The sequence below is a fragment of the Fistularia commersonii genome, chromosome 21 (assembly GCF_037954325.1).
Source record: "Fistularia commersonii isolate RoL2024-O1a breed Wild chromosome 21, RoL_Fcom_v1.0, whole genome shotgun sequence".
Lineage (NCBI taxonomy): Eukaryota > Metazoa > Chordata > Actinopteri > Syngnathiformes > Fistulariidae > Fistularia > Fistularia commersonii.
Window position 1 is genome coordinate 7,633,105 of NC_141304.1, and position 27,149 is coordinate 7,660,253.

At 40.0% G+C, this 27,149-nt stretch overlaps 1 protein-coding gene and 1 long non-coding RNA gene across 5 annotated transcripts in view; one reads left to right on the forward strand and one right to left on the reverse strand.

Moving 5' to 3' along the window:
• Positions 1-1,009: 1,009 nt before the first annotated feature.
• LOC147222193 (uncharacterized) lies at positions 1,010-26,720 on the reverse strand. Of its 2 annotated transcripts, none has more exons than XR_015107746.1 (5): positions 26,534-26,720; positions 24,314-24,503; positions 22,275-24,172; positions 22,014-22,189; positions 1,010-1,716 (listed from the first exon to the last, which is right to left on the reverse strand). It is a non-coding gene; the product is annotated as an uncharacterized LOC147222193 (long non-coding RNA). The 2 variants fall into 2 exon arrangements; XR_015107747.1 differs by lacking the exon at positions 1,010-1,716 and adding an exon at positions 14,744-14,839.
• The window catches only part of phactr3b (phosphatase and actin regulator 3b), a 55,420-nt gene continuing 29,782 nt past the window's right edge, over positions 1,512-27,149 (forward strand). The window contains exons 1-5 of one of the 3 annotated variants that reach the window (XM_086167966.1): positions 1,698-1,738; positions 10,529-10,605; positions 24,392-24,550; positions 25,374-25,448; positions 25,544-25,684. In XM_086167966.1, coding sequence (XP_086024092.1) covers positions 10,581-10,605; positions 24,392-24,550; positions 25,374-25,448; positions 25,544-25,684 — 400 coding nt within the window. In that variant the 5' untranslated portion in view covers positions 1,698-1,738; positions 10,529-10,580. Of the gene's footprint in view, positions 1,739-10,528; positions 10,606-21,247; positions 21,595-24,391; positions 24,551-25,373; positions 25,449-25,543; positions 25,685-27,149 lie in introns of those variants that run through there. The other 2 variants (XM_086167964.1, XM_086167967.1) reach the window with 2 other exon arrangements.

The following is a 27,149-nucleotide window of genomic DNA, read 5'->3' on the forward strand; positions in this document are numbered from 1 at the left end:
ATGGACAGATGGTGTCGAGATATATGAGCGAACATTGTGATGATTCAAACTGCAGAAATGGATGAAAGCTGTTTGCATAACGTATTTAGTGATCTTGACGTGTACTGTGACAGTTGCCAAGATATACCTCCGTCATCAATACCAGCCATATCAATGCAGCCAAACTGAATATGCTGGCTATAGTTCGAACAAACTGTATTAAAATGGCAACAATTTCCTTCGGGATAAATAAAGTTGTTCTCATCTCATCTCTCATCTCATCTCAATACATGAAAGTGAACTAACAGTCATTTGAGGATATTCAGTTCCTCTGTGCAATGTTAAAAGGGGAAGAGTCAGTTGTATGAAGCTGCCAATGCCTTTTTTTAATGGCTTAAGACGACATAATTTATGCGTAAATCTTTTCAGTTTTTCATCACTTTGGGAAATGTTTTGAATCCACAATAAATTCAGACAAGATAAAACAACAGTGAGTCTGATTTTTTATCCTTGGGGAAATTTTTCATTGCATAATTGTAACAAAATACTTGGCTGCCAAGCATCACATCTCCAGCATGTAGTTCAAAAACAAATTTAACTTAATTTCCAATCAAATTAAAATCAGTTTATAGAAGGATTATGAACTGTTTTTGAAAACTCCTAACTGTACAGTTGGTGTTTTCCTAACTGTATTTTGCATGTGTGATATTGTTCTACTTTTTTTTTTTACCATAAAACCTAATGTTCTTTGTTTTTTTATCATCAAAAGCCTGTGCCAATTCTTGGACAAATTAAAACTTTACATTATGCATTCTTCAGTCTTTCAGCCAACAAAGTGCATTTGCTCAGATTTCGACTATAAGATGTATTGATTTCAGCCTTTGTATATCTATACCAATAATACAAATAATACTACAAAGCCACCACCAATACTACTACTACTACTACTTCTTACAACAACAACAATAATAATAATAATAATAATAATAATAATAATAATAATAATAATAATAATAATAATAATAATAATAATAATGATAATAATAATAATGATAATAAATGCATTCAATCAATTTACCCAAATTTCCATCTGTTTATTATATGATTTTAGAAAACAGATTACATAGTTTTACCAATTGATTGTTTTCATCTTTGTTTTGTACCTCCTTCTTCAAAGAAATGATGAAGAGATACTGATGTAAATATATATTTTTGAAGAATTTTGAGTATTTGCAATGAGGTTCTGCAAAACAAGGCACACAATAATACACATCCCTCGAAGAGTAGAACCTGAGCAAAAGGGTGGTTTACCATCTCTTCCTAAATATCTTGAGAAATGTTTTTCACATCACGATTTTTTCGTGATATGTCGAAGTATCTATTCCAAACTAGCTTTGGATTTAGTCCTAAATCTGCTCCAAAAAATGATTTAGGCGTTAGTTATTCTTTTAAGGAGGTTTACGAGCAGCACTTGAAGGCGTCATGATGCTACGCGCGGAATTAATTTCCTCAGTGGCGCTCCTTCTCTGGGACCGAGCGCTGCTGCAGCATCATTCCGGCCACATTAACTCAGCTCCGCCACTTGATGCAGATGACCTTGGCGGGTGGAGATCGCTCTGTTCAGCGTCGCATCGAGCTTCTCTTTCCACCATGGCAGCTTCGGACGGGCTGGACGATGACTGCGTGCTGCAGCGAGGAAGATCTCGGAGCGACCCGAGCAGCATCACCGAGGTCCGCCTGGGTGAAACGTACAGAGCGGGTAAGAGGAGTGGACACCCACACACACACACACATACACGCACACACATGTTGTACGTCTACCGAGTGTGGCTTGAATTACGCATTACGAATGGTAATTACGAATTACGATGTTCGCCCGGGTTCCGCTGGATCGGTGTAAACGATGCGGGTCGTCGTGGATGTGCGTCATTTTGCACGATTGCGCTGCCGAATATGGGGTACCTAACACGGATTATGCATTTCACAATGACATCACGATTCACGAGTCGGTGTTGTCCGCTAGAATATCCAGTCGAGAAATAGCGTTTCTCTTCCCGGGGTTACTTTTACATGATCTCCCATTTAATCACCCGTTGATCTGTAGTTTTCGTTGCCATCACACATTGTTCCGTGTCATTCTGGTTGGGACCATCACTGTTGCCAGCCAAAATGTCACTTGCCCATCCCATCCCATCAGTCAATGATTGCACCTAGAATGGTTGTTTTATGACACAGGGTGCCACCCAAGCAAATAAAATCCCACTTTTAAGTCAGAATTCTTTCTATGCATCAATATAATCCAGTGTCCGCAGCATGAGAAGTGTAAAACTTGCCATCAGTCATGGCCTGCGCTACTGTCTGTCGAGCGGTGGCTGATGTGAGTGCTTGTTGTGTATTTGGCTGTTTCCATGGTGATTCCAATGGCAGAAGGCAATACTCACCTCTCCAACTGCGAACCAACATGGTGTTTGTGCAGCACTTGGTTGGAATACACTGTGTGATTTACAACAGCAAGCCTTTCAAAGTGAAATGCCACTCAGACTGTGAATTGTGAGATGGGATTCCACTGAAACGGCCTGGATTCACAGTGCAGGCCTTTGCCACGGCTCCTCATCGACCGAGCAGAGATATTTAATGTGCTGCATTGAACGGTGGGACTGTATGAAAATATGATAAATCCTTCAGTTGAGCTTGCAGGCTCCAGACTTTCAGGTTGTAGTAGATCATAACTTTCTTGTTACAGGATGCACATCTGAACATATAGATTAACTCCGAGCACATTTTGCTTAGACATGAATTCTCTAGACATCCACCAATCAATCCTTGATAGGGACTAAGAATGCATACCACAAAACTAAGTAGTAGCTCGTAAGAAATGACCAGAATACCCTGAAAAAGGAAAAAAAACTCAGAAAAAATGAAATATGTGAAATAGGCTCAATAAGGCAGAAGGTACCTGATATTGGCAGGAGTTTAATTTTTTATTTTTTTTTTGTCCAAAAATATATCAACTCAAAATTTTGTTTTATCAAACAGATGTTGTCAGCATATAAAAATGAGTGTCACAGTCCAAAAACATGCAGTGGGTAATTCAAGACTCTGAGACACTGATACATTTGAACGAAGGAATGAGTGGTTTTATATCTATATATGACCATATGATTGACTGCTGAATGTGAACAATGACAGCACAGATTTGCTACCACAACCCTGAATTCTACAAAAGTGATATAAGATGAATATATTTAGTTTTCGCATATTGCATTGCTATGATGATAAAACATTTATCAAGATATACCTCAAGCCTTTTCCTTCCCCTACTCTGAATCCAGTTGATAAGTTGTGGTGGTGGTTATACAGCTCATATAAGATAAGATAAGATAAGATAAGATAAGATAAGATAAGATAAGATAAGATGAAAGTTTTTGATCCCCATAAGGGAAATTCCTTTGTCACAGCAGCGTAACAGTTATAATGTCAAAATAAAAGTAAAATAAATATGAAAAAAAATATAAATATAGAGACAGAAGACAGAAGATAGTAAGACATCCACAAATAAATAGACAGCAGCAACAACAACAGCAACAACATCAGGGATAATAATTGAACATAAAGGATACAGTTAGGGTGAAAAATACATAACCAGAACTAAACAACAATATAAATTGAATGTAAATAGCAATGAATAAAAAAGTAAACAAAAATCGGTAGGATTTGTGCGGGGTGGGACAAACAAGGGTAAGAAAGAAGCAGAATTAGGGCACGACATGTGAATGGGTGAGGTAGTGAGATTGCGGAAGCAGCACTTGTGCACTCAGGCCAGTCAGAGTTTGTAGCTTGGAGATTTTTCATGTGATATACCTGTCATTTTAAACACCTAGTTAAAATTCTCTCGTGTTTCAAAGACGCTACAGCAACTTCACCCCAAGATTTTTTTTCCTGTGAAGCATCAGGCAACCTGTCCTCATCCAGCCTTCCATCCTTTACATCCCCTCCAGTCCGCCCTAACACTTTCCAGTACCCAAAAGTAACAATGACCCTCAAGTACAACTTTGTAAATTTCAAAATTATAATATCATGAACCGCTTCAGAATTATTTAGTATGTTTCAAGTGCGAAAATCTAATGGTTTTAGTACAAATTAATCTAATTCTGCTTACTGCACTGGCAGATTATTATTAGATATTTTTGAAACAGCCTATTTAGACTTCCTTATATTTTATGTTAAATATAACAGTATTTAAATTACAAATGACGAATATGTTTGTCAATTTTGTATACTGCTGCCATTAATATTGATTTTAAATTGATTTCTCCGATACTAAAATGGTAGAATTTCAGGCTATAGGTGAACAACAGTACTAAATATGGTCGTTACTTTTTCAACGTAACCGTTAGAAGCAACATCTTGGTTAAATAGACTGGATTTAATATAAATGGCTTCCTATTGCATGGTTTGTGAGTAATTACTGTGTATTTTCTTCGGCATGCGTGCATTTACACCCATAACAGAAAAGGCAGCTGAGATTCAAACTGAGACTGAGCACTTATTTAATGCTTTCAAATCAGATTCTCATGCTGCTCATGATGCCATTTAAAGCACACAGAACTCTGATGGCACAAACGCACGTTTCTCTTCTCTCACCAGCCTTGTAGTCAACATTTCCAATTTCACTCTTTTGCTTCGGAGAAAACATTCATCATCATACTTTAGGTGCGCTGACTGACTCCACCCTGATCAGCTCATTGAGTTACATACGCTGTATATTGTTAAGGACATTAAAAAACAAGCTGCATTTTTAAAACAGATATTTATCTTTTGATGTGTATTTATGTGTACAGAGAAAAACTATACTTTTTTTCTGCCAAAAAAGATGGTGTGAGTGCAATATTGCACTTCGGAGTGGGCTTGGCAGAATTTTTTTTGTGGCAAAAAAAGCAAGCTTAGGAAAAATGGATCTGTGTCTGTGTATGCAAATTGTATGACTGCCTATTATTTCAAAGGGGAAAGAGAAGTAAATATTAGATCTGATTTTCAACAAAGCATATTCATGAAAGTTATTTTAGAAAAAAAATTGTTAGATTTGAACAAAAATAAAAATCTGATCATTCTAATTTTGCAACCCATATTTGATATGAACTTTGGCGTCTTTAACGGCATGTCTGTGTCTCCACAACATTTCTATTAATATCTCAATGAATACCACCACCTTCAAAGATGCTGGGACGCTCTAGTTTGATATTTGTTTTTCAGTGAGTACTTGAATCTAATAAAATTGCAAACAGGACATTGTCATCTAGTCACTGACTTGAGACTGATTTGTCTCTTGATGTGCTCGACAGCAAAGAGCATGTCCCTTCTGACCAGCTGAATATACTGTGAATATCACAACATTCACACTAAAATAACGAGTGGGTGTTGTGTCGAACTGGGGGTCCAGTTATTCAAGCAGTGCTGCATACTTTCCAATTTTGGCATGTTCAATATCACGTTTTTAGAAGCACTACCGGACAGGTTGTCATGAGGTTGTCAATGCTGATGATAAATTGTTAGCTTTTTTTGTTTGCATTGTGTGGCTTTTATATTTAGTTTTCACAATTATGTAGAGGCTGCAGAGTCCTAATCATTGGTTAAAATCTCAAACCATGATAACGTTTAAGTTACAGACATTCTACTCTACATCAGAACAGCAGCTGTGGTGACTGATATTGTGCATTCACTGTTGCTTATGCACCTGAATGCCCCTTATCACTGGCGCTCCATGAAATTAAATGGCTGCTAACATTCTAATTTTTTTTGGCTACTTATGCTTTTGGTGCAAATGTATTTATGCTTCTATCTTAATATAAGTCCATCCATCCATCTTCCGCTGCTTATCCGAAGTCGCAAGGGAAGCAGCAGGGGCAGAGAGGCCCAGACTTCGCTCTCTCCAGCCACATGGATCTGAGGATCCAGATCTTCTGAGGGATCCCAAGGCGTTCCCAGGCCAGTCTAGAGACAAAACATCTCCAGTGTGTCCTAGGTCTTCTCAATGGCCTCCTCCCAGATGGACATGCTAAGAATACCTCCCCCCAGAGGCGTCCTGGAGGCATCCTGACCAGATGCCCAAGCCACCTCGTCTGACTTGCTCTGAGCCCTTCCTGGAAGGTCAAACTTCTGACTCTAAGGGAGAGTCCGGCCACTCTGCAGAGAAAACTCATTTCAGATGCTTGTATCCATTATCTCATTGTTTCAGTGACAACCCATAGCTTGTGACCATAGATGAGGGTAGAAACATAGATCGACTGGTAAAGTAAGAGCGTTGCCTTCTGGCTCAGCCTCCTCTTCACCATGACGCATCACTGCAGGTGCTGCACTGATACTCCTGTTGATCACCCACTCCATCCTTCCCTCTTTCGTGACCAAGACCCTGAGATACTTGATCTCCTCCACTTGGGGCAGGACCTCTTCCCTGACCCGGAGTCAGCACCCCATCTGTTTCCATTTGAGCACCATTATCTCAGATTGGTTCACCTTCAGCTGCGAAACGCTCCAGTGAGAGCAGGAGATCATGATCCAATGAAGCCAAGAGAACTGCCTCATCTGACAAAAACAGAGACTTGATCTTGATCCAACTGGATCCCCTCAACACCCTGGCTGCGTCTAGAAATTTTGTCCATAAAAGTTCTGAACAGAATCTGTGACAAAGGGCAGGCCTAGCGGAGTCTAACTCTCCCCGGAAACAAATCTGTCTCGCAACCGGCAATGCGGACCAGGTCATACAAGACCCGAACAGCACGTATGATGGGGCTTGGTACCCACAAGGTTGTCTGCAGGACACAGTCAAATGCCTTTTCCAGATCCACAGTACATGTAGACTGGTTGGGCAAACTCCCATGCCCTCTCGAGGACCCTGCCAAGGGTATAGAGCTGGTCCACTGTTCCACGACCAGGACGAAAACTTCACTGCTCCTCTTAGATCTGAGGTTCAACGACCCGGCGGACCCTCCTCTCCAGCACTGCTGAATAGATCTTGACAGGGAGGCTGAAGAGTGCGATCCCCCTGTAGTTGGAGCACACCTATCGAGCCCCCTTTTTAAAGAGGGGGATCACCACCCCTGTCTGCCAGTCCAGCTGCACTATCCATGTCAGCCAGGACAGTCCTGCAACGTCCAGAGCCTTGAGGAACCCAGGGTAGACCTCATCCACACCCGGGGCCCCACTACTGAAGAGCTTTTTGACTGCTTCAGCAACTTCAGCCCCAGAAATAGGTGGGTCCGCTCCAGGGTCCCCAGGCTCCGCTTCCTCATTGGAAGCAAGTTGAGGTCAGCATCGCGCTGCTTCAACTGCAAACAGTGTTAACGCGGCACTGCTTCCCCCTCCAGGGCCTCCAAATGGTGGACCAGTATCTCCTTGAAGCCGTCTGGAAGTTGATCTCCATGGTCTCCGCAAACTCTTCTCATGCCTTTTGCTTCAGCGGCCACTGAAGCTGGATGCCACTTGGCCTGCCAGTAGCTGTCTGCTACCTCCGCATCCCAAATAGCCAGAAAGGCCCAATAGGACTCCTTCCTGTTTGATGGCATCCCTCACCGCTGGAGTCCACCAGGAGGTTTGAGGGTTGCTGCTCCTACAGGTGCCGACTGCCTTACGGCTGCAGCTCCTGTCTGCCGCCTCAGCAATGAAAGCACAGAACATGGCCCATTTTGATTCAATGTCTCCCACCGCCCTCACGACGTGGTTGTAGTTCTGCCGGAGTTGCGAGTCGAAACTCCTTCTGACAGGGGACTCTGCCAGACGTTCCCAGCAGACCCTCATGTTATGTTTGGTTCTGCCAGATCTGATCAGCATCCTCCCCCACCATCGGAGCCAGCTCACCACAAGGTAGTGGTCAGTTGACAGCTCCGACCCTCTATTCACCCAAGTGTCCAGGACATGCGGCAACAAGTCCGACGACACAACATGACGACCAAATTTCGATCAAAGAATTCTGGTCCTAAGATGCGTTGGTGCCTGATATAAAACTGCACAGATATATGATGCAGTTACAGAGCATTCCAGCATTCAACAGCAGTGGAGGTAGCAGGTAGTTAGTCTGTTAGGCATCATGAATTTAGCTTTAGTTTCTAATTATAATTTGAATATCTCTGTCATTAATCTAGTGCCTTTTTGGTAGCACATTGACATCTGATGTATCTTGTTCAAGATTGTTCAACAGAACTGATATTACCTTTATACAAAGAACTTTAAATCCAGCTCATCTTTCTGTAATTTATAGCTCAGATAAGGCCATTTTATAAAATGTGTGCTTGTGTAGTTTATACTTTTAGTACACTTACTACCACTGTTACTATATTTTTACTTAAACAAAAAGATATTGGGCAGTAACCCAAGTTAATATATTTTTGAACTCCTAAACCCAACCATAATTTTGATGTTGGCAACTGATATTCGTTGTCAGTTGGACTCATGCAAACAAGCAAAATTATTGCAATGGTGGAATCATATTTTGACTTAGCATTTAGCAGGCCAAGACAAGTCTCTGAGGGTGAGATTAAACATCTCATCCAAAAAACATAATGAAGTATTAAAATGCAAAGAGGTTCAATTAGAGCTTAAGAGAACCATTTCAGCTGCAACCAAGTGGCTTTTGCTTGTGTTGTGTACAGTATTGTAGTGAATCTGACTGATGCTGTCTATGGAGGAGTATTCTGGCCTCAGTTCAGCTGGTTCACGACGAACTTGCACGAGTCTCTGTTCTTGCTGCCCTCATTTATGAGCTGGTTCTGATCTGACGTGCAGCAGCTCTAACATCAGAGGGTTTCCGCTCCTCCCCCCGCCTTATCACACCTTTCACTTAAAGTCCTGCTGTTCTATCAGCAGAGTTGGCGGGGCCTGATGAGGAGATTAGGATTCCTTTTACTTGAATCACAGTTTCTCATGTTTTATTAATGACAAGAGTGACTGGATAGAACAGAAAGAATAGTAAAGCTGGAACCTGGACTCCTTCATCCATCTTCAGATCTCCTCTCCGTGTAGAACTTTGTAGTTTGACATAATATGACACTAAAGATTTTCTTATCTGACTATCGACAGATACGGGCGTCAGTTTCACCATCCATAAAGTGGCTAACTCAATGTCGGACATTAACTATTTTGATGTCAAGTCTGAGGCTTTGTTGGGGTGTTTGTATTTTTTTAAATATGCTTTTGTCAGAGCACATGGACTTGAAAGATTACTTTTTACATTTGGCGGTTAGAGTACAAAATAAATCCATGCATGGAAAGAGTTTGGTGTAATTGCTGAATAGCTTGGACTCCACCTATAGACCTGAACACACCCAGTGTTAATCACAATAATCTGACTGCAAGATCCAATCTTTTTTAAAATATCAGTAAAGGCATTCTCAATCAGAGGCCATACTGGCTGTGGTTGTAGCTTGATAGTAAATTTAACAGAGTATCTGATTATCTGAGTTTGTGTTGTTGATTTTTTTTTTCCCATTTTAATTTCTTTACAGCAAGTGTACAGCATTACAGGAAATGTCAGCATAGTAATCTGTTTCTATACTAACAAGCATCGAGATGGTAGATCCAACATTAGTACCTGCTTTGTGAAATATTGTCTAAGGAGGAAATCAGAACGGGAGCGGTTAAATTCAGCATATGAACCTCCAACTTTGAGGGGGTGGCATAGTGTGGAGAAATTACAGAAAGTGGCTGCAGCGAGAGGATCATGCATTGAAATGGAGACATTTGCATTCGGTCCAGAGTATGTGCTATAATAAGCAGAAGGGCAAAAAGTGAAAAACAAATAATCAGCAGGGAGGGAGAATATGGAGTATATTCTTCTAACATATAGGATATTTGTAGGTGGAAGAAGGTTAGGATGAAGTGGTACAAGGTGTATTGGTCTGTGGAGACATTGTTTTTGAGAACAACTGGACTTGAAAGATGACTTTGAAACCAAATATAGCACTTGATTTGTGAGAAGTGAGGAGAGCTTCCCTCTCTGTCACAACTGCAAAGCTGCTGGAATGCTTATCTTACCTTGGTTAATGTTTGCTCAGAAATACAATGTAACTGTCCCCTAACCTCTAGATTGATGTCTATAACGTTGCATCTCTGCCAGTGCCACTGGCAGAGATGCAAGAGAATTTTGCTAAAAGCCATAGGCTGCTTGCCCATTATGACAACATGTACATCGCTAAAATGTTCATAATATCATCCAAGCTGAGCCTTTTATTGTACTTTTATTCACTTGTCAGCACAGAATCCACATTAGAACAAATTGTTTGGCTAATCGGATAATCCTGATATTTCCAGGGAATAATATATGAGTGTCCAAGCAATCTATCCAACTGTTGTTTCCCAAAGTAGAATAGACCTCTTTTTTTAGTCTCCAGTCTCATGTTATCATTTTACAATAGTAGGCTGATGCTGTATTGGGGAGCTTGTTTTATAGAGTGATAATGTTCTTGTTATTGTGTCATTAGCCTGCAATTCTTGGTGGGGAAACATTTAATGTAATATAAAAGCTGTGAGTTCTCTTTTTCTGTGACTCTCTTTTTAGTCATATTCAAGGGACACTCACCAAAGCAAACCATACGCATACAGCTGGGGAGATGCTGCCAGGGCCATCAAATGCAGGTAAAGGTGGAACAGTGGGTTAAACTGCCACAAGAGGGCTCTACATGGTACATGCCAAAATTGTTGCAGAGTCAGATGGGCAGTCGGTTTCACTGAGTCCAGTGCAGCAGTCACCTAGAATAGAGCCAAAGTCATTCAGGATATGGGGATAAGACTGTAAAAGATAGCCTGAGTTATTCTATACTGTCAAGAATTTGTGTCTCAAGACATTAGATTTTATCAATAAAGGACAGAGATTGACTTTGACTGATCATTTATCGCTAAAATCTTGTATTTGCACTTGATGTCTTGACTTTAACCCTTGATTTGCTTGCCAAACTCAGTACATTCGAGCAAATGGCAACTTGATGGGATATGGCATAGCGGCACAGAGGAAGAGGCAGCAGTCATGAAGACAGTCAGACTGAATCTATATTGTTGATTGCAGTTAGAAAAGAACAGCGGTATGTAAAGTCTGACACTCAAAAATCCCTGACTCATCCAGATGAATGTCCAACCTTATCTGTCAATACAGAACTCAAAATGCTTGTTTTTTACGCTGGTCAGGGAACCCCCCCACCCCCCAAATCCATCAGAGTTCTCGCTCCTGCTGAAATCATTGCTGATTTCAGCTCCTGCTGCTCTTATAGCAAGATGATTTCAGTAACAGCATACATATTTCATTTAATTGCCCAGACAAACAGGTCGTTTTTTTTCATCTGCATTTGCACAGGTTTCTTTAGTCTTCATGCATTAATTGATTTGCACCACTGACACTGAAGCAGCACTCAAACATTGCTCTGTGATGGGTTAGTATATGTTAACTGAGACACTAAATCGCACTATCAAAGAGTGATCACCACGTCAATGGACCTGGTTTTTATGGTTTACCCAAGACTGAGGTCCAAAGGAAGTCATGATGCTGTGCCTTTTAGCCAACATAGTCTGCCCTTGACAGATGAGGCAGATGATTTCCAAACCAGGAAGACATGATGAATTCCACATTACTTAATTTTACTTATCTCCATATCCCTCTCTGGGTATCTTATAGAGATTAGATGCCATCTTTTAAAATTTGTTTCTGTTCTTTAGGGGTGGGATTTCTATTGCAAAAGTAGCAGTTATGAAGAATTGAACATGGACTGTCTGGTGATGATTAATGTTGAGCTTTGCAAAAGTGAAGTGATTCTAATTGGACTATAAATGAAAGTATAACTTTGCTTGGACAGTAATAGGTTGTTCCTATTGCTCAGTTTTGCCCTTCAGTCTTTGGTGCAGCATTGATTCTTTTTTTATTTGCTGGCCAAGACTGAGCTGTACAGGGGCTAATTCAAAGGCGCCTCATTTTTGTGCCAACTCATAGCTTTATGCAGAGATGTCCCTGGGTCCCACAGGCTTTAAGGCCCCTGGAGAGCTGCGGCAAACAGGACAAAACATGACATCATTCTCCACCCATTTAATGAAAGGACACACACAAACAGCTCTGTGTCGGAGAATCACAATGTAGATAAGCAAAGGAAGATGCTGATGTCAGTCTAAAATCACTAGACGTTACATTTCTGAATACTTACTTGAACAGTTTAAATGTACTTAGTAAATCTCTGAACAGTAAACTCTAATTGTTTTTCTCTCATCACAACCGAATTACTACAGAAATGGAAATCAACCAATGTGTTGCTGGCCTTTTTCATACCTGGTATACACATGTAGGCAGCCCTGAGTGCAAGTATCAAACAAAGACTGGCAAATATCTAATCCAGGATTTCTTGAGTGCATTCAATATGCACTGACTTGCAAACATTCAGAGGTGAAAAACACATTGCTTTTTGTGCACCTGAGTTTTAATCATGTTTTTAATTCTAAATATGAACGTGTACATATATGCTATTAAAGTAGGCCACCATGATGAGAGGACACGAAATTTATCTCTATCTCTATCTCTATCTCTATCTATATTGTGATTTGTTTTTGGAAAATAGTCCAGTGACAAATTGTAGCTGTTGTCGTTGTAGTATGTTGTCTTATTTCTCACGTATATTGCGTTTTAGGGGGGTTCACATAGAAAAGCACTGCAGAACTTGGGTAACAGGCAAGCTGAAGCACAAAGATAATTATGTAAAAATAAAAATCAACTGCCTGTGAAGGTCCTCAGTCATCCTGGTGATTGTCGAATTGTATCATGATAAGTTGACTTAAAGGTTTAACCTCTCATCTGACAGGCTTCTTGAACTGAAGAGCTCAGTCCAGTTAGCATGATCTGACAACAAAACAGCAAGTTGAAAAATGCTTACATGCTTCATAATGAATAACAGGGTAAATAATTGACCATCCTTGGTTGCTACTCAATTCAAATATGATCCCATTGGTAATGATTATTGCAGCAAGAGAACAAAGTAGGTTCCACTTTTTAAATTTAAGGACCCTTTAAGAAATAAAACAATATTTTGGAAATACAACTGATATCACTGGACACCTGTGTTGGCTGCCAAATCAGACCAAGACAAGTTGCAATCACACCCTTAAAGCTTTTTTGTTTTAGTCATCTGCATTAATAAACAAGAATACATTTGTGTTAAGCAACAAGACTGACCATTACAAAACTGTTTGTTGGTTTTCTATTCATTGAAAAGAGTACACATGTAAATGAATGGTCTTGGTCTCCACTTACAGCAAAGGCAGCACAAAAAATACAGTTATACTATTATCCCCTTCCCCCACCGCTAACACAGACGAACACAATCTCCCCTTCCCCCAACAACTACACAGTCTGGGGTCTGTAAACAACAAGAATGCCACACATACAGATAAGGCTTAAAAATGGTTTCACTGGTGTGTTCAAAATCGTAGTGTTTGTGATACTATGTAATAAAAAATTAGTTTATCTTTTATAAATTTCCTTCTAATATCCTTCCAATGCCTGTAGTTAGTATTAAGAGTAATACCCTTTTAAAAATACTTGTTCTGGATGTGTTATGTTCAATTTGTCTGCCCTAATAAGCTTTATTTTAGGCAGGATAGAATCAGAGGGTAGACAGATTCAGGCAAGCTGGAGGAAGCTAGTTGACTTAAACTGTCAGCCATTTACACATAATGTATCTTTTATGAATGTTTCATGTGCTGACCTAATTCCTTTCAGCACCTAGTAAAAGCAATATGTTGCACATGAGAACACAGCAGAGAATCCAGCTGATCCTTTTCACATCCCTGTGTCACAAAAAGGGTTTGGGATGGGCTGGACAAATGGAGACAGATCAAAAACAGAGGCAGGAGCTCACCTCTGCTCGACCATAAAATCCACATAGCATTCAATTGAAATTTGGAATTGACAGCTTTTGAAACAACCTGTTTGGTGCAGTTTGTTGAGCACATTTGTTTTTAAATAAATTCATGATACAGGATGAGTTACATCTCATAATCACAACATAAATTATGAGATACTGTATTACATAATTGGTGTATAATCTAAAATAAAGACTTATGCTTTACTATTGAAAGTCGTAAAAAAAAAATCTCCTCTAAAATGTCCAAATGTCCAAAGTTGATTTAAAAAAAGTGAAATCTGACTGCAACATTAAGGAGCTCCAAGGCTCTGTAGTTTCTGGGTTGTATTTGAGGTGTTGTATTTTGCAGACATTTTATTCACTACTGCACCATGGGTGACAGAAGCTGATGGCTGATAGATGACATTACAGAACCAGTTCATACATATCTTTTTCCAATTACAAATCAAATAATGGGTAGCATAGTGGCACTTCAACCTCACGGCAAGAAGGACCCGATTTGGTCTTGTCTGTGTGGAGATGACATGTCCCTTTAGCTTTCTCAGGTTTCTTCCCGCTGTCCTCCAACATGCAGTAGATTTATTGGAGAATTTAAATTGCTCAGACATGTGAATGAGCGAGTGAATGTTTTTTTTTTGTCTCTGTAAGTAGCCCTGCATTTGACTAGCAATCGATCAAGGGTGAACCCCGCATTTCGCCCAATGACAGCCGAGGTAGGGTCCAGCATCCCTGCAACCCTCAGTTCAGCAGAAGCTGCATAGATAATGAATGGATGAATGAATATTTATAGAGCACTTTTCATCAAAGAGCAGTACAAATGAGAAGAGATAAGAGTAGGACACAAATGATATTAAAAGTACACATTCATTCTACCTATCCTGTAATGTGGGATGTAAGGGGGTTAGAGGCTTCCAATTATTAACATACTGCATTTTTTTGGACTGCAGAAGGAAACCTTAGAATCTGGAGGAAATCTGCGAAGACACGGGGAGAATATACAAATGTCAAACAATTGTCGGGATCAAATCAGGAACCTCTTGCTGCAACGTTAAGCACAAACCACTCTGAACTGTGCTGCCTATCAAAAACAAAACAAAAAATAAATGTAACTTAATAAAAACTCAATAACAACAACACAACTCAGGACTCATATGCAGCGGCAAACAAGTGGCAATTGCACTAATGCATATTGCATGAAATATGCTTTTTCACCTCATAAAGAGATATATTCTGTCACAAAAATGTTTGCTGTCTGGAAAGAGGAGAGCCTGATATCACCAACAGATGTGAAACTCTCAGCAGTGTAGATGGGAGAGGCGGGATCTGCAGCGCTAACAATCTGTCTGCTAACTTGAAATGTTACTTTAGGATGAAGACTCTGTGAGGCATAATGAAAACCACTCATTACTAAACTGCTTTCCTAATGTGCCTCCAGCTTGTGACAGGAAATAATGAGCATCATCAGTATTGTGGGCAACATATGACAATCACCTTAGATGTGGCTGAGAGGTAACAGGCAGCTGTTCTGAACCAAGTAATTAATATGAACACTGCAACTGCATTATTCAACTTTATTTGATGTTATCTTATTTGATGTTATTGCTTTTGGCTGCTTGGGTATTTGATGACTTTTTATTGGTATTATTTCGATACCTTTTGATGTCATGGTTTCTTGGATTATGTATCTACTGTATATATACAATTTTTATGTATTAATTTATTTATTTACAGTTCTGATAATGGATCAATTGGTCCGAAGGAAAAACATTTGAGCTTTAGTTTGAGCAGCACCAGCGCTAATACGACAACCTTGGCCTCCTTGTAACCTTGAACCTCTCTTCTGTGGAATTCCAGAGACTATTCTGCTTGCAGCTCACGCTCATCAGTGTTTTCCTATTTGTCAGTGAGACAGTGCATTAGTTTGTTGGCAGCACCTGATGAATGGTTAAGTACAGTTACGGTATTGGTGAAGCTGCAGTTGAAGCAGCAGCAGCAGCAGCAGCAGCAGCGTTTATGAACACAACATTGTCTTATAGGTTCCCACAAAGCATAGCTTGTTGGATTGCTAAATGTCACACTGACACAATGTTATACCAAAGCTGGTGTCATTCTAGCTGCCTCTGCCTCAAACTGTAAATGACATTCTGGATTATTATGGATTGAGTTAATGCACATTTCATTATAACCAGGTGACATCTTGCTGCTGGCCTCACAAATTCAAATACTTGTATTGATGATTTGAGGGAGATTATTTTAGGACCAGTCAGATCTAGGCAGTGTTTTCACGTCATGTCTGGGTGTCAACTCGGCAGCTTAAAATGGATTTGAATAAAATATTAAAGTACTTCAGATTTCTCTAGGCACAAACTCAAGTTTATTTACGTTATTGCTCTCGTATGGTTTCATCTATTCCTCTGCAGATATTACACTATTAAATTAGTCAGAAAAAGAGGATTTTGAATGTTACAATATTTATTTTTTCTTATTTCCTCGGCCTTGCTCAAGATCAAACCAATTGTATTATGCCAGCGGATCTGATGTAGTATTTCTAAAATTTAATTACCAGCACATAATTCAACATGTTGTTGTTCAAAATGTTTCTTCGTTCTTGATAGCTCACGACATCAGCTGTGTTGACACATCATCTGTTTTGATTTTAACATCAAACCACATTGATGTAAAGCAAGACTTGACGTAAGGCAAAAATTAAAAAGTACCAATTTAACATGCATTGCATGTTTTAAGAGCATAGTCAAAACATTATTAAAGGCTTTCAGAAATTGGCCCTGAATACAGACCCCCCCCACCACTCTGTGAAGATTATGATCGCTTTATACATGAGGTTTGCAATTAATTGAAAAGCAAATTTCTGCAATTCTCTCCTGCAAATGGACACTCCGTATATTGCTGATGTAGACTAAGTTTCTCCATTTCCCTTGATTTCCCTTGTGACTACACCAACACAACCCCAACACACATACACTGACTTTCCAGTTTATACAGTTTAATTTTGAAATAACTGGACATTTCTAAAATTCTTGTTTGTTGGGGTTCATTATTCAAGTTGATGAAAAATCACATTAGTTGAGGTTATTTCATTTGAGAACATTTTATTCAAATGTAAACATAAGCTGCGGGTGAGAATCCAATTGTATTCAAGTATTTAAAGCTTGCTTTTGTTTGTAAACTTGGCAATTTTACAATTATACAGTAGCATTACAGCTAAGTGTGTGTTCTTTATTGGTCTCTTTTAGTACTTGGAAGCCAACTTGGGAGTCATCAGTCATGGTTTTTTCACATAAATAAACACTCCACGCAAACTCAGAGCCACTGCATCAACCACAACTGTGTTGTAGTTCACTTAACCTGCCCCCTATGATTACAATGTGCTCCAGGCTTACGTTTCCTTTCACAAATAGAGAGGCCTGCAGCCCCAACCGAGCAGACCTTTCTAAATGTACGCACTCACAAAAATGCATACAAAGAGATCTGAGTCCCTATTTGTTCATCAACATTTTGCCCAGTTTATAGTGATTCGTTCACCACCACGTTCAATCCAATTGAATCCATCTTCTTGGTTGTATCATTTGTGCAGATTCCCAAGGGGACTGACACATTATTGAACAGCCAAAATGCAATTAAATGCTTGTACAGTTTGTTTGTGGTATGAACTTGTTTGTGACCTTGGTTTGACTCTACTGCAGGAAGCATTTAGAACTAAAACAGCTCCTCTTGCAGCTGGTTTGTGGTAGTTGCCATTTACGTCTCTTTCACTTCCAGAATAAAGTGACTGGTTGGTCAATGCCCACAAAAATAGGCTGGATAATTTGAGACAATGCTGGGGTATGGTTTTGATAACAGTACAATATAAATGCAGTACATATACCGTAATTTAGATATTTAATTATTAAGTCTCGACTATTAAAGCCCCTGCAACATTTCCATCTGCTCATTTTACTTTATGAGAATGGTCAGCTTTTATTCATGCTCCAAGTTATGTGTCTTTTTTAATGAACTAATCACAATTTTTGAGCTCAACCTTTTGCCTCTCTCAGGTCCTTGACCACATGAAATGAAGTCTCATAAATATTGAATGAGACTTGTGTTGCCTGGGGAGCGGAAAGCTTTGTTTATATTGTTAGCTTACAGCTTGTGCGTCCCAGAAGACAAATCCAGCCACACACTTTTATCATCTCCAAAGATGTTTCCTGCTGTTAATAATATCTGAGTGCCCCTCTAGAAAATCGATGTGCGACCCCAAAGACTTTGTTTACATACCAAGTCAATTGTCTGAATAATTGATCATTGGTCTCCTGAGAATTTGGAGTGAATGCAGGGAGATAAAAAAAGCATTAGGTTTTTGGGGATTAAGAAACAGCAATCTAAGAATTTAAATAAAACTGGAAGAGTTATTCCCGATGCAAAGGAATCTGTGTATTTCTTCTTTTACCAATTGTAGCATTTTCTGTGCTTCAGTTAGCAGACATGACATTATTTTGTGTAAACTATTAAACAATGGTGTGGCTTTATGGATTAAACTTGCATCTGTCTACAGTTCACAGTAATTTATCTAAAAACACAGCTGCTATGTGAACATAGGTCTTATGTCAACATGCGTGTACTTCACTGTCTTTTCACAGTTTCATTATGGTTTTGGCTCAGAAATTTAGTTACCATTCATTCATTCATTTGCTCATTATTTATACCACTTATCCTGGACACAGATTCACAGGGGCCAGGAGCCTATCCCAACTATTATTTGGCAAAAGACAGGGCTCACCCTCAACTGGTCGCTAAGTGATCAGCTACTAAGCTTAAATGGAAACACATCACTCAATTAAGAGATAGTGCTTGATAAGGTGACCATTACCTGGAATAGGGTGAATCAGGAAACTGAGAACTCTCATACCTTTCTGCAAAGCCCATTCAATCCCGATGAATAACACACTGAAACGCATTATTTAGCCAAAGTCAGTGGCAAAAGAGAAAGAGTAGTACCACATATTTGAATTTCACTCAGAGTATCACTGCCAGTATCACTTCTTATGTTTTGTCTGTTTATATTAACTGTAGTAATGACTTTGATGGTACTTTTCTGCTTCCAATATAAGATTACTCAGCTGTGCACCCCTGCCTGCTTTTGTCAAATTTCTATTCTCAAAATGCCTATAAAGCTACCATTGCCTTTGTGTTTTTTGGGGTAAGGAAATCTGTAAAACCACTTCTTTTACCTATTTCAGTTACCATGCACATTATTGACAATTTGCATCATATAATGAAGAGAGCAGAAATGCATGTGTAAACAGTAAATTAAGAAATCGGTCACTTGAGGGATTCAACACAGCCTCAGGGCAGCACGGGCCGGTGTCTCCCTGAGCCAGCCTTGGGGGGGCACAGTACAGTGTCTCCCTGGGCCGGTCCCAAGCCCGGATAAATGCAGAGGGTTGTGTCAGAAAGGGCATCTGGCGTAAAACTCTGCTAAAACCAAACATGCGAATCAAACCTAATAATCTCGAGGCCCGGGTTAACTACGACCGCCATTGGTACCGATGACCTACAGGGTACCGATGGAAACTGGGCTACTGTAGGTCAAAGAGGGAGAGGAGGAAGGCGTGTTTGGAAGCAGAGAGAGAAGAGAAAAGGCAAGAGTCTGGGACTGAGAATGGGGACTTTGAATATCGGGACTATGACAGGAAAAGGTAAAGAGTTGGTCGACATGATGCAGAGAAAGAAGATGGATATATTGTGTATCCAGGAGACCAGGTGGAAAGGTAGTAAGGCTAGAAGCTTAGCAGCAGGCTTTAAGTTGTACTATCATGGTACTGACAGGAAGAAAAATCGAGTAGGAGTTATCTTGAAGGAGGAGTTGTTAGGAATGTTCTGGAGGTGAAAAGTGTCAGATAGACTTATGAGTCTGAAACTGGCAACTAAAGGTGTGATGCTCAATGTTGTTAGTGGCTATGCCCCGCAGGTGGGATGTTAGGAGAAAGAGAAGTTCTGGAATGAGCTAGATGAAGTGATGCAGAATATCCCCAGAGATGAGAAAGCAGTAATTGGTGCAGACTTCAATGGGCATGTTGGTCCAGGCAATTGACGGGATGAAGAAGTGATGGGAAGATTTGGTACAGAGGATAGGAATGCAGAGGGACAGATAGTGGTAGACTTTGCAAAAGGGATGGAAATGGCTGTAGTGATTTTTTTTCCCAGAAAAGACAGGAACATAGGGTAAATTACAAGAGCAAAGGTTGGAGCACAAAGGTAGACTGCATCTTGTATAGACAAGGTAACCTGAAAGAGATCAGTGACTGCAAAGTAGTTGCAGGTGAGAGTGGAGCCAGACAGCATAGGATGTCGTTTTGTAGGATGACTGGTGACAAGGAAGCTCAAAAGGACAGAGAACAGAGAGCAGAGCTGAAAAGGGAGGAGTGTTGTATGCTCTGGGTGGTCAGGGAGAGCTTCCAGATGATTTGACAACTACAGCTAATTTTATCAGGAGACAGGTAGGAGAGTACTTGGTGTATCATCTGGAAGGAAAGTAGATTAGGAGACTTGAAATTGGAGCTGCCAGGCAGAAGGTCTAGAGGAAGACCAAAGAGAAGATTTATGGACGTAGCGAGACAGGATATGACGGTAGTTGAGTGTGTGAGTGAGGAGGATGCAGAAAATAGGGTTAGATAGAGAGGGTTGATTCGCCGTGGCGACCCCTGAAGGGAAAAACCGAAAGGAGAAGAAGAAGTTACTTGAGGGATTCCTTGAAGGGGAAAATGCAAATGCACACAAAAGAAACCAAAGTATAATAGGTATTTTTCACACCAAAGACAGGCAGAAAAGGGTACTAAAATTGGCATGTTTATAGGGAAGCAAAACTATTCCAAAAAAACAATTGAACAAAAAATATTATCATTTCATATGAGTTTCTCCAATCAGAGCTTCTTGTTTCCTATTTCTTATCTTCTGGTTCTTTTTTCCACCTATGGGCTGTATTGCAGTTCAAACATTACAGGATAAGGGAAAAATGTATGTATTTAACAGAAGTAACTTTTTGTGTATTTCATGTTTAAGTGATTTACAGTAGTGATACTTGGAGTGCATGAAGCCGTTTCCCACTGATGAGAAGTCACAAGCAGAATGTCAAGCTGAGCAGCTCCCCGCCCCCATTAAAGGGAAGCTTTGCTGTCATAAAGAGGAAACACACTATATGTGACGTCACAGCCAATTGAACCCACTAACACACACACACACACCAGGGTAAGACCACGCGCTCCATCACATACACGCACTGAAGCGTACCAGATGAGCTCATAATCCACACTGGGCCACACACTGCCAGTGTCTGTCTGTTGTATATGTGTGTGTGTGTGTGTGTGCGTGTGTGTGTGTGTGCTCGGGTACGCGTGTGCGTGCCAGTTTCGTCGCCCTCCTCCTCCCGGAGAGGCGGGGTCCACATGGCACATCAGCAAAGTCGGCGAACTGCAGATGTCATCGCTGTAGGCAGACCGACCGCATCCGGCTTTTTTTTTCTTTTTTTCTTTCTCCCTTTCCTATTTTCCCTCCCCTAAATGCAAAACATTTTTTAGGGTTCTAGTTTTCCAAACGTAGAATTCCAAGCGATCCCATGAATCCGCGGGTATGCTTATTTTAATCCGTCACATCTGCGAAAACAACAGTCTGTCGGGACATATGATGTGAACGCAGAGTGCCGAAGGAGCAGCCGGTTCTCTTATGATATGTAAGTGAAACTGAGATTTTGCTCATCCCTCTCACGGATTCATTCATCAACATTCACGTTTTCACCAGTTTTATTGCGTTGTAACGGAAGCGCCTTGGGTTTTGTGACGATATGGCGCTGCGTGGTGCGCTTTCCACCTTTGATATCAAACGATCCCTGCAGACCTGGGAATATTAGTGTTTTTGGTTAAGGTGTCTCTGAGATGTGGCTTTTTACTTTTTCAAATTTTTATTTTGAAGGATTTTTTTGTTTAAGTAGGCGCATTCAGCTCAATTGTAGTATTGGTGTGTATATTCACTGTAAACTTCTCGTTTATTTCATCGGTGGAGGTTGAAAGTGGGTTGCTCATACATCTACAAGCGCAAATAAATATTTCAAGTTAACTTGCAAATTAAAAATACAGTGGCTCCCAGACTTACATTATGCATCATCTCACACTGTGACATGATTGGCTGCAGTTCCTGGTCCTTCTGTGTGGCAACAGCCTTCTCCTCCACCCAGCAACTCCCAATTCCTCATGCTATGGTGATTCTCTGCCTCTGAGGGCCTCTTCTGCAGCATCCAGCATGGTAACCATAGCAACGACAGCTTGACCCTGCATGCAATGCTACAGCTACTACACGCTTGACCTGAATTCGTCACAGCATCCTATGCAGGCAGACATTACTTGGGCAACTGACCTGCTTCTGGCTGGAGGCGGTGGATGAGCTCTGGGTACCAATATGCTGCTGTATCCTCCATCAGAACGGACCATTGACCTTCTGTTTTCAGGGGAGGCTCTGGGGCGATGAACCTGACAAGAGTGGTTTCTAGAGTTCATGTGTGCTTGAGAAAATTTCATTGTTAAATTTATGGAAATCCATCAGTTTAGAAGCTACTCCAAGCTCAGCTTTAATGCTGCAGAAACCTGCATTATTGTTTATTTTTAATGTCTGGTCATGTGTATGCTGCTGCAGATCAGAGCAAAAAATATGGTATCATGATTTCTTGCTAGTTTTTTTGACAATATTTTGCTGATGCTTTTTGCTGTTTTTTTTCTCCTTTGTTCAAATATTTTTGTTTTTTTCCCCCAACTGATCTTTAATAAACTTTGCGTTTTTAAGTATTTTCTTGTAGATTGTAGTTCATGAACTGATTTCTTAGCACATTACTAATAATTGCTAATAATCGTGAAATTTAATTTTATTTGACTTAAGACCATAAGTGATTGGCAAAATAACAATAAATCATGAAAATGACTGATTATTTAGTATGAGCAAGATCAGACAATTTCTAGAGTTCTCTTAGTTTCCACTGTCTTTTTAGATATTTCTGACTAACTTTTGTGAGATTTTTGTCAGCTAAAGGCAATTGGCACATCTGTAAAAAAAATACCAGAGAATGAGATGTCTGTTGTTGTTTGATAGTGAAATGATTCCCAATTTGATAATCAAACGGAATTCATAATACAGCTATCAGAATAAGTTGGTATCGGACCTACAATATATCATTATATAGCATAGCTGAGATTCTGGTCTGCATCTGTTACACTTCTTGTCAATTAATGGGGGACAAGCAAGTAGTTTGAAGGGATAAATGAACAGATGTTGTGGATTTAGCAAATGGAAGCGTCCTCGATCAGCCCACGGCTCAGCTGTAGGCTCCCTGAGGTGTCAAGCTTGTGGTCGGAGCCAGACTGTGTAGGAGGATCTATTTCTGTCGTCGCTCCAAGAAACCTGTCTCTCTCTCCTAGTAACTCCAGAAAAGCATGAGAAGTCAGTCACTGTGTTTGGTTTTCTGTCCATCATTTATAATCACTTATCTTCTGTCTAATGCTGCTTTGGAAGCAGCCGTCAAACTAACCACCTTTTTTTGAAGAGAAAAGTCCAGCTTCTGTACATGATTAGTCAAGTAATCAAATAGTTAACCGAGTACTTCATGACTGTTGAGTCCTTCAACCATTTGGCAACCTACTGTCACAATTTTTTTGTCTTGCATATCTTTGTAAATGTGTGTCAACAATCAGCATAACAAATCTACAAAATGAAAATCACAGTATTGAGTCATGAGCCCTAAAATAACAATTGCATTTTTGCAAAGATTAAAAAAACAAAAAAAAGAGTACTATTCAAATCAATCTGCAGTTTCTAGGTTTCCTGCACACTCAAACTATAGAAAAAAAAACATGGAATCAGTATACCGATGAATTATACAGGAGTAAATCTTGGAGTTTTGATTGTTGGCTGGGTGAAATAAGTGATTTGTCAGAGATTGTAGTGGCAATGAAAAGAAGCAAGGAGCACAAAGAGATGCAGTGGGGCGTTATAAAACAAGACATTGTTCTTTCATTCCACTGCAGCATCAGACATTTGCATGATTCAATCACTGGGGTGTGATGGCAAACTGTGCAGTAAATTTGAGGATTAGAATGGAGCTGACTAGAGAAATGAGAAAAAAATTATGGTGGGACATTCAACATTGACCCTTATAAGATGCCTTTGTGCTGAAACTGATTTTACTTAGCTGCTGTGTGTCTCTTGAGATGTCTTTTAAAGTGCTCCATTGTGTGCGTGTTCGGGGCCAAGAAGGTCTGGCTGCCCTGAAACCATATGAGTCACATAGAAACAATACTTTTCTCTGTATTCTCTCCATTGCTTTAAAATTATACTGAAATCAACATTTAAAGCCAGTGACCCACATCCAGCAGATGGTTAAAAGCAATTTTAAGAAACTTCATTACATGTTAGGCTGGAGCGGTGATGTTTTTCAGGAGTTTGCCCGGCTATCTTTTAAGCATATACGTTTCCCCATCTGCTAGATGTGATGGATCACCAAAGGGCCCTCCATTCAGGCTGCCTGGTCTCAGGGGTACGTACGCCCCCCGTCCGACGCAACAGCAAGCTGGCAAGCCTGGGACGTATCTTCAAGCCCTGGAAATGGAGAAAAAAGAAAAATGAGAAACTGAAGCCCTCAGCAAGTGAGTCTGTAATGGGTTCCCATCTACCTGTTGAAAGTTTTCATTTGCGTTTTAATAATCCTGAAAGGAAAAATAGTCATATAAAGGTAAAAGTGAGTTAGTACAATGAATAAAAATAGATTCAGTGAATAATTGATGACAGAAAATGGCATCACCTCTCTTCCTCACTGAAGACAGCAAAACGACAGGCAAATGGTTTATACAACCACAGTTGTATCGAATTTACTAAGATATTTTAAATTAAATGATGTGCTATGATAATTTGTAAGAGATTGCAAAGAAATGTTTATATTACATTGCACTTTGAAAAAAGATCTGAAAAAACTCCAAACTAAATTATGTATTTTTACTCTTGTTGAACTGCCTGCAGAAACAGCAACCCACAAAGATATAGTTTCCATACTTTTACGTGCATTTGAAGGAATATACATTCATGAAAAAAAGAATACATTAAACGATAGAAATTACGATACTATATTTGATGGAAACATAGAACAAATGGTAACGTGTCATAGTGTTATGTGCATACATGCACATTCTTACCCTGGAACGGTCAAAGCATCTCAGTCTGATATAAATCCAAATTACCGTTTGTGCAAATTAACTGACACTCGCACTTTAATTTAGGAGATTTTCAGGAAAGTGATTGTATTTGGGTTGAAATTAAGATAGTTCCATAGGTTTCCGGCCTCCATCAGTGTTGAGAGATGTTTTTTTTGCATTTGCGCTTTGGAAATAACTTGTATTTTATAGATAGACCCAGGAGTTTGCATGTGTTTCTCTGTCCATGTTTGACCACTTTTCTTTCTTTTGTCTTATATAGCTGTGGAGAAGAAGGCAGCTGCTCGCCAAAAAAGAGATGACATGGTCAGGAGGAGCCCTGGAGACATGGAGACAGGTGTGAGATTCGAGACTTGCAACTCCATCTTTGTTGCAGTTGACATGATTCACTACATAATCCACAAATATAACAAGGCCCATCTCCTTATGTAGATTCAGATCTTGCATGTGGAGGAAATGGTGAAGATCCAGACACGCCAACTCAGTCCGATGCCGAGGACAGAGATGAGGAGCCCATGGCGCCTTTGGCAAGTACCACGGAAGACCTGGGCAGTGACTTAGATGCCTCTACAGGTAATTACAGGATATATTGTATGGGTGTGTTATACATGATACAAAGCACCTTGTGATTTACTTTCATTATTAATCTTGCTACTTGCTGATAATATTAACATTAATATTAATATTTAGGTCAGTGTTTATGTGCATGTTGTCTTCTGAGAGGATCTTTAAATATTATGCCAACAGAGCTTATTTTTTCTTCTGAATTGATAAAATAGATCAATTAATGCATGTTTATTGATCTAAAAAACATTCAGGCTGAGGTTAAAATCCTTGACTATTCATGGTATAGCATAATATTAGTTCACTGTGTCCATCCATTAGCTAAGCCTTTGTTTTCTGGAGCCTCTACCATTTCACATAAAGACAGTACTCTATCACATGGTCCTCTGGAAACCCTTTAACAAATGTCGTTTGGTTGGGGGTCGATGCAAAATTTCTTGACAAAAAAAGATAAAAAGATAAAAATATCTGTCGATGTATCCCGCCATCAGTCACCCCCAAAGCCGATGAAATTACCATCTGAAAGGGGGGAGTTAATGCAGTGGTGAACAGATGAGGTTGTCATGGAACAGAGAAGCAGCAGGAATCTCATTTTCCAGTTGTGCTTCTTAGTGTGAAGCGTGTTCATAGTCAATGTTCCCTCTAATTTTTCATGTGTCTGTGCATACAGACAATCTCCCTGAGCACACTGAGAGCAACATTTGATGTGCACGCTGTGGCCACACACCAGTGTCACACCTGGGATCCTAGCTTCCATTTAGTCCACATTTTTCCATTATAAAACTCACTTACTACTTACTGCTAGCTACATGTTTTGCAGAGCAGACCTTTCTCACTCGAAAAAGAAAATAATCTCACCTAGTTTCACTGCTTGTTCTTCTATTTGCACATACTCTGACAGCCATTTCAACTTATAAGAGCCGCATTTCTTTTTCACTTTGGTTTGTTGAGTGGACGTATCACATTCACCGCCCGCTCGTTTCGCCGTGACAAGGGGTTAGCATGTTAGCATTAGCGTCACTTAACTCACACTGTTATTATTGATACATAGTGTGCATGGACAGAGTACATGCTCAAGTTCTGTCAAAGCCGTGATTGGCTGCGTAGCGTAATTGCATCGGGTCGTATGATTGGCTGGACACCTGTCACTCACAGAGTTACACAGCAAAATGATACAGAAAAAATGTTATATATCTAAGTCATTTGCAGTGCACTCACTGCAGTGGATAGGTTTTCTTAGCAGTGCGCATCTGCGCAGTTGTGCAGCTTAGAGGGAACATTTTTCATAGTGTTGTTGATTTCTCTCTTGGTGTACAAGAAGTTGAATTGCAGGGGTTTCATTATTTTCAGTTGCCTCAAAATGCTAAAATAGGATCAATTTGTATGCATACATCAGATATGCTAGAAAGTAGGCAGAATTCAGGGTTGAATATAAGATTTCTTGTTGTCTAATGTCCGTAGCTGATAATGGTAA